Raw genomic sequence first — 8,668 nt, 5'->3', positions numbered from 1 at the left:
GGCATGATTGTTTAGCATTTCATTTTTTTCCCAACATTTCAAAATCTATCAGCAAAAATATCGATTTTACATGTTGACTGGTTCAATATGTTAAAAATAAACAACTTTCAAGACTGAAACCCTTGGAAAACACAAGGCACCATTCCAAAGATTAACAATCAGTTGAGATCTCACCTTGACTGGGCGCTATAGTAAAAACTGCCAGAAAGTCCAGCTACATTATGTACGATTATTTGTTTCTTTCAACAAAAACGTCACTAATTAATATGCTTAGTGTTTGAACATGGATGACCTGAGTCACAGAGAAGCTTATCAATCAACTACAGAGACCGCATCTGATGACAATTACAAACAACAGGTTACAAAACTTAAAAAGCTTGGCAGGGAGCATGCACATACACACATGCATGCTTGTGCACACACACGACAGAGAGAGAGAGGGTTAGAAAGGTCTTTGGTAAAGATAAGTACTCATTCAACCCAAATCACGGTTCATACATCATATCGTTTTTTGAATTTCAAAATGGTTTTCTTTTAACGTTTGTAGGTCATAAATGAGAATAATATTCATGATAGAAATGTAATAAACACAAAAGTGAAGATTTTTTTTGGAATGAACCAATTGATATTCTTCAGAAAACTGATACCCATCTAGGCGTAGTCTATATTCCTTGATTAAACCACAATTATGTAGTTTATAATAAATGAGGGCACAACTTAGAAAATCAGCATTAGTGAACTGAAGATACTGTAATAGTAATCCTGTTCATTACAGTAAAAATGAAAAAGGCCTGTTGTGCATTTCTGAAACAACAATTGAGTGTGTTTGTACAATGACCCACTGCTAATTACCAAAACACTCAGGGTAAACTAAACTATAGCATTTATCTGGTACCACGCAGAGTGGCGATTTAGTTTTTGTAAAAAAGTTGGTGTTATTTAACAAATCTAACAACCAGTAACAGTTAACAGATTTCTTTCCCCCACCCGCCAAAAATAACTATGAACCCCAAAAAATAAATAAATAATTAGAATGTGCAACATTTTTGCATAAAACTGTATGAATAATACTGGCTTGAGGAAAATACTCTCCATTCATTCTAGAATCAGGGAACAATGTAAATTCAATGTAAGATCAGGAAACTGTGAAAACAACTAAAAGGCTCTGGTAAAAGTGCACTGTTGAGATAAAATGTGTGGTTTAGCTAAATATCTTTGTATAAAAAAAACTAACACTAAAGAACATGTATCAGTCATCCTAAAATGAAGCCCAGCTATGACATTTTCTGTCTGCCCAAATTGAAGTAATTGTATAACACATTTACAAAAGACAGTAGAGCTCAGAAGATTCTGTCAATTTCCAAGACCAAAAACCACAAAGTGTCAAATGTGCAAAGCTTGCTAATGTCTTGGGCGACCTCCTTCGAAGGCATGGTGCTCCTCATGTGCTGAAATAGAAACAAATACATTAATCTCATGAGTTATCAATAGGCTCATTTATAGTAAGGGAAGAGTAACATTGTTTTGATGGAGTGAACTAGCACATACTCTACTCTTGTTTTTATCATGTCATACAAGATTGAAAATACTCACGCTTATAAAATACCGCTTTAAAAGTTATCTGTGGAAGAAGTTCATAGATCCTTCCTAGGATGTTTGCTTCGTTAGCAAAAAAGGCATTTCCATTCCAGATTTGAACAACATCTTCTCTGTCTCGAACGCTGACACTAACACCAACCACCTCATCCTCTGAAACATAACCAAGAAGAAAAATATTTCAGATAAACACATCCATACCTTTAAGTATTTTGAGGTAAAATTTTACAATGGAATATTGTAAAGCTGTAAACTTTTTACAACTTTACATTTAGTCATTTAGCAGATAACCTTAATTGCTCATGTAAGTCACTCTGGATAAGAATAAGTGTCTTGCTCAAGGGCACATCAGTAGATTTTTCACCTAGTCAGCTCAGGCATTTGAACCAGTGACCTTTCAGTTACTGGCCCAATGCTCTTAACCGATAGCTGACTACATTGTATTACAAACACACTCTGTAATACATATAGGGTATTTCATCTTATACATCCAAGTAAAATAATTATATATTAATAATAACATCCATTCAGAACAAAAATAACACATGCCATCTAATATAAAATGATAGACAGATGTAAAATTAATTCTCTTTACAAACAATCAAGTAAACCATCTTCATAAAGACCGAAAGTTGATATATAGCGTGACAACAGCAGGGTTTTTGAAGCGATTCTCACAGTAATCTCATATGTTGTCACAAGAAGGTAACATCTAGCATAACATCGGAGGAGTGTAGTTGTCATTTAATACTACCCTTCTGTTTGTGCCAAGGTTTAGAGAAATTGCTTTTGGGGTCTTCATCACCACCACCATTATCAAATCAAACTTCATTTGTCACATGTGTGGAATACAACAGGTGTAGACCTTACCATGAAATGCTTACTTACAAGCCCTTAACTCTCTTGAACTGCATTGTTGGTTAAGAAAATATTTACCAAAAAAACTAAAGTAAAAAAATATATAAAAAGTAACAATAAAATAACAATAACTAGGCTATATACAGGGGGTAACGGTACTGAATCAATGTGCGGGGGTACAGGTTAGTCGAGGTCATTTTTACATGTAGGTAGGGGTAAAGTGACTATGCATAGATAATAAACAGCGAGTAGCAGCAGTGTAAAAACACTAAATCAAATAGTCCAGGTGGCCATTTGATTAATTGTTCAGCAGTCTTATGGCTTGGGGGTATAAGCTGTTAAGGAGCCTTTTGGTTCTAGACTTGGTACTCCAGGACTTGCCGTGCAGTAGTAGAGAGAACAGGCTATGACTTGGGTGACTGGAGTCTGACAATTCTTTGGGGCTTCCTCTGACACCGCCTAGTACAGAGGTCCTGGATGGCAGGAAGCTTGGCTCCAGTGATGTACCGGGCCGTACGGACTACCCTCTGTAGCGCCTTACGATCAGATGTTGAGCAGTTGCCATACCAGGCGGTGATGCAACCGTTCATACTAAAAGCAAATCCAGGAGATTGAAGTACAGAGTTGAAGGTGAATTAAATATTTATTTGTGCAGAAAGAAGAATGTCTCCAAACAGAATCTCACACACACCTGTTTAAAACCGCTACTTAATCCATGCAAGACGTTACTACTAGAAGGTCTGGTCGTGAGACATGCAGAGTTAGAGGGTTAGGGTAAACAAAACACTGGTTTATTCTGAATTGGACCCAACTACATTGGAGTGGCTACACACACAGTATGTGATTGACTCAAGACAGATATAGTCACTAGCTCCACCATTAGAAATGTCCCCTGAGAGAAGATCTACTCATCGCTTTTGACTACTGGACACACACACCACACACACACACTTAGTATGTGATTGCATCAAGACATTGATGACCATGAGATTTGCTGATTGTATTGGAGTTCAGTTAGAGGTTGTGTGATTGGTTAGTGTGATTTCTCTAGTCTAGTATAACAGCTCTTGGTCAGGGTCCAATTAGGTGGGTGAAATACAACGATCGATAAAGTGCACAAGTTGCTGGATGCTAGCTAGCTAGCTAGCAAGCCGAGGATAATTACTTTCTATATAGGACATCCTCTGACCAGACAGACAGAGACAGACTAAAGCAGAGGTTACCGCATATATAGAGAATAAGGACTCATATCAGACAGGTCTCAGGTCTTCAGTATGTGATACTACTGCAGCAGGTCATTAGTATGTGATTTGGTTCTGGTAATACTGAAGCATATCGTAGGTCTTGCTCCTGCTGCTGAGGAAGCAGCTCTGGGTGACCTTGAAAGCAGCAACTGAGGTTGAGTCGCTGCTTGAGCAGTTTGATGGTCTGTCCTCTGAAGCATGGTAGTCCAATGTCCACCATCAGAGTGACTAGAGACACAACTGCATCCATGTAGGCCCGGACAGACAGGTACCCCCTGACACACACCTCAATAAACCACTTGAAAGGTATGGCCTCCATCATGATCACCACCATCGCATCAGTCAGCTTGATGTCTGGCTCCCAGCCCAGGTTACCACCAGGAGAACTCTCAAACATGAAGCCAAAGTTGATGTGGATAAGGCATCCCTTGCTGTCCTGTATGATGTTCCTGTTGTCCATCTTTGATTTGTAGCAGGAAGAGCAGCAGGGTGTAAGCAGCCATATTACAGATGAAGTTATACCTCGCCTTCTGGAAGGCTAGAGTGGACTCATCTTCATACTGGTTTCTGAAGTACTCATACATCCCAAAGTCTGTCTGTCTGCCCATCTGGTCACGGGATTTACAGTCTGGGATACACTCGATCACACCACACCCAGGGTCGGTAGCCACCACTCTGTTGGGAAACACAAACAGGTCCAGTCCCGCCAGTTGGAAGATGTTCTTAAACAGACAAATGATCTGGAGAGCCAGCACGTCCTGTCTGCAGTCATCTTACTTTAAAGATGGCCGATCCTGCAAGTTACGTCTTCGCCCAGCTCCACGCCCTAGGAGTCAGTCTGACAACGCAGACCCTTCCTCTCCAGCTCACTGACCCCACAACACTTCACCTTAAACTTAGCCAGGTACGGGGCCTTGGCAGCACTCTGTATGGGTGTTCCAGACTCATAGTCAACATCCAGTACAATGGCCTCTGGGTTACTGGGCAGGTAGCAGCCTTGCTAGACCTTGTCAGACAGAGCTTTGAGATATGCCCTCTTCCTCTCATCTCCCGTTGGTGATTTTGTTTAAGAAGTCAAACTCTCTCTGGTAGATGTATTTAAATGCACCAGACTGAGAGCCTATTTTCTCCTCAATCATCTCCAACAGATCCCCGATGTCATGGTCTTTGTGGTGTGCCTCTGTAACTGATGTCAAATGGCTAGTTAGTTAGCGGTGGTCCGCGTTAATAGCGTTTCAATCAGTGACGTCACTCGCTCTGAGACTTAAAGTAGGGTTTCCCCTTGCGTTGCAAGGGCCGCGGCTTTTGTGGCGCGATGGGTAACGATGCTTCGTGGGTGTCAGTTGTTGACGTGTGCAAGGGTCCCTGGTTCGAGCCCAGGTTGGGGCGAAGAGAGGGACGGAACCTACACTGTTACACCTCCTCATTCAGGTAGATGCTAGTCTTCATGTTCCAGATGAACTGGTGGGCCAAGAGCTGAGACCTCTGGGCCGCCCACTGGATGTACTCTCTCATAGCCCATCTTGTCATAGTGCAGGACCTGAACAATCTGAGGAATGTACAACAGGATGGCATCCGAAGGAAAGGCCCAGAAACCGTTAGATGAGCATGGCATTTCACAGAGTTATTCTGTATGGTTGACTGACTCATTCGACATGACTGTACAAGCTGACAATAGACCATGTAAACCAAAACCCGCAGTTGGAGTCTGAAAAACACTGCACACGATGCACTCTCCTCACACTCTCTCGCTCTCCTCACACTCTCTCTCTCTCCTCACACTCTCTCTCTCTCCTCACACTCTCTCTCTCTCCTCACACTCTCTCTCTCTCCTCACACTCTCTCTCTCTCCTCACACTCTTACCTGAAGCACAGTAATCAGTGAATTGCTCCCCAATAGTGGCCAGCAGTAACTCCTTCCATACAGCAGGCTGGGGAAATGAAGACACATTGAGTATGTAACCAATACTACACACATTTACTCAACAAACATGATAAATTACATTTGCATGAATGATTAAAACATAACAGATTACTTGTATCATACTTACAGTGCTTTCTTTGGGTACTTTCATTTTCCAAACTCCCCCCTTTGCATTACTCTCTTCTTCCCTGGATGAAATAGAAAGACAAGAGAGTAAATGAAAGGTCATATAATATAATTTACACATAGAATTATGCATAGACTTATGTGTTTATGTATGAATTAGGTGAGTTAGGCTCACCAGAGTGGTCTTCTCTCCCCTCTCATTAGGTGATAACTACATCTCAGTGGTAGGCTGGACACTCCAGGTATATTGTTGTACACACTCCAAAAGCTCTATTCAAAACGATGTGAGGAAAAATAGGTTATTTACCATGATTATCAAATTCATATTATTGCTGCATTATTATTGATAAACACAAAGCCATAACATAAAGAAGTACAGTACATGTGTATTTATAATGATGTGATGCAGGCAGATCTTAAAACTCTCAACTAACACGCAAACCTTACCTGAACTGTTTGCACAGTGTAGATTTTTTTCAGACCTGATTCACATTCTGCTGCCGTTGTTCCTGGTAACGACCTGGAGGAAAGATACAAACAAAACATTAGTGCTGAGCGATTAACTGAAATGTTCTTCGTTGACCGATGGCGTTTCTCTAGAGAGATTTCTCTCTGAGACATGTTATCCAACTTAAGCGCAAAAAACGTGGTCCTTAATAACTACAATGATCAGAATACATTGCGCATGCAGCTGCTTGTTTTCATTGGTTCTTGCCAAGCAAGCCTGTGGGGCCCAAGCACCGTGGTATAATAAAAACTGGAGACTCATATTAGACTACGCCGATTCATGAACCGTCTATATCCGGGTTGCATCCTGTTGATACAGACCAACATCACATGCGCACTAGCACTCAGTCGACGCCATCACGTATTCCAAAAACATGACAGACATTGGATGAATCTAACATGTTAGATGCAGTGCTTTAGACGGCTGCGCCACTCAGGAGCCCAATAAGTCATAGTAAATGGACAGTCATTACCATCAACTGGTTTATTCTGTGTTGTTACAGCATTGAACCCACATAATGCATTTTTTTTTTTTTTATCGAAACCTAAATTGAAAACTGTGACTATTTTTTCAAAAACGAAACCGAACTAGTAATCACTCAGCAATACAAAACATTAATATTTAAACCAATTTATAACTCCGCATCTGGCATGATCTATCAGTCCTAAAAAAATCCCAAAACGAAACCGAACTCGGAATCTCCCAGCACTACAAAACATCAACATTTAAACTAATTTATCATCTATCTATCAGTCCTAAAATAACCTATTTAGTTTTGTACATATAGCAAGCCTTTCTCCCACTCTGTAAACAGGCCTTACTAGATAACTCAGCCAAAAGAGGTTGTGCTCAAAGCAGGGCTCAAAGCAGCCAGGTCGGAGATCAGGTGTCAATCCCCTTTCCACTGGACTCTAGCCCAGCAGTAAACAAGACTGACCCCTTTAAATTGTCTGCGTTCTCCCTTGGCCAGAGCAGTACATTGATGGATATAAATAATTTCAATAAAAACACATTGAAAGGAAATATCTGTATATGCACAATGATAATCTATGGCCATTATTGTGACATCCGTCACAATGCACATGTTTTTACTAGAAAAAAGCTAAATCTAAATTGAAACCAAGACAGAGAAAAATGGCCCACATTAAAGTGTCAATGGATGGCAGTAGCCTAAACAAAAACAGACCAGCCTATGATTTGACTTTTAGTCTTGAGATTGGAAATAAATACTTCCACCACTAGGCCGATGTTTCATAAAAAACATGTTTACAACAAATCAGAGGGCCAAGTGCTTTCCCCAACCCAAGGTCTTAACAGACTATGCCCCAATACAAGCACTCACAGTGTTCATGAAAATAGACAAAGTCAAATTTCTGCAGATCATATTTACAAATACAGTGAAGCAGTGATCTTAAGTTTTAAAATAAATCAAAGACTGAGTTTGAGAACATGTTATATCTAATGGTGCGCATGGTATCAACTCAGCTGAGGAATAAGAAACAATGTATCGTGATTGCGAAAACACAGACTTATAGTCAAGTGTAATAATCATATAATGTATAATGAATATGGTAGTCATCTTGCCTTATTGCGGCGGTATACGCATAACTGATTGCAAGGCCTACTCCTTTGTTTTGGCAAGAAGGCTTTCTAGCTATCGCAAATGCTATTTTGTGACACAAACTCATCCCATGAAAGCATAGAAAGAATCACCATTAAATCCACGTAATGATAACATGGTGAGCTTACCTATCAAGCCAAAAAGTCCACGGAGAATGTAATGGGAGAGTGTCGTTTCCATCGTTGTTCGTGATGTTCTCCAATTCTCTTTCGTCAATATGGATGTTACGTTCTGGGGAGTTTTGACTTACTGTTTTGTTCAATTGCAGATTCGGGACAGCAGGAACTGCCATTTCCTTGCTTGTAAAAAATTATCGATTTGATTGTTTTTAAAAGATCTCGTTTCCCCTTTTGATTGTATAGGAAGTGCCTACTCTGCTGACTCATTCGTCGCTTCACTGGTCTGCCGCCACAACAACAGTAAAATGATGACGTCTTGCTGTCTGCAGACCAAACGTTCTTGTCAAAAGCGGCAGGCGCGATGCTGTAGAGTAGAATGGAATATAATACAATGTATTTGTTCTATAATTTTCACAGTCCATTACACATAACACATAAATATGTCTAAATCAACCAGAATTATCATAATATTCAATCATCAGCATCATGACCTTAAACATCTATGGCCAGCATAGGTACCAGTCTGTTTATCTAACATTCCACTCCTTGAACTCGATGTCATTATGCAAAAGTTTATCATGACAGGAGTGGCAAAGGGTAGAATGAACTAAACAAACTGGTACTCAGACTAAAACATCTAAGCATGACATTGATATTTTCAGTGACAATTGC

General features: G+C 40.2%; 1 protein-coding gene across 1 annotated transcript; it reads right to left on the bottom strand.

Annotated features, from left to right (window-relative positions):
* Positions 1 to 4: 4 nt before the first annotated feature.
* On the bottom strand, positions 5 to 8,264 carry LOC100194507 (eukaryotic translation initiation factor 4E family member 3). Its single transcript, NM_001139593.1, is given in 7 exon segments — positions 5 to 1,448; positions 1,594 to 1,749; positions 5,563 to 5,629; positions 5,750 to 5,810; positions 5,924 to 6,018; positions 6,196 to 6,268; positions 8,006 to 8,264. Coding segments are annotated over 7 exon segments (663 nt in total). The 5' UTR covers positions 8,170 to 8,264; the 3' UTR covers positions 5 to 1,401.
* Positions 8,265 to 8,668: the final 404 nt, after the last annotated feature.

Source organism: Salmo salar, chromosome ssa15, assembly GCF_905237065.1.
Source record: "Salmo salar chromosome ssa15, Ssal_v3.1, whole genome shotgun sequence".
In the NCBI taxonomy this organism is placed as follows: domain Eukaryota; kingdom Metazoa; phylum Chordata; class Actinopteri; order Salmoniformes; family Salmonidae; genus Salmo; species Salmo salar.
The sequence above is the reverse complement of the archived record's forward strand: the minus strand, read 5'-3'. Positions and strand labels throughout refer to the sequence as shown.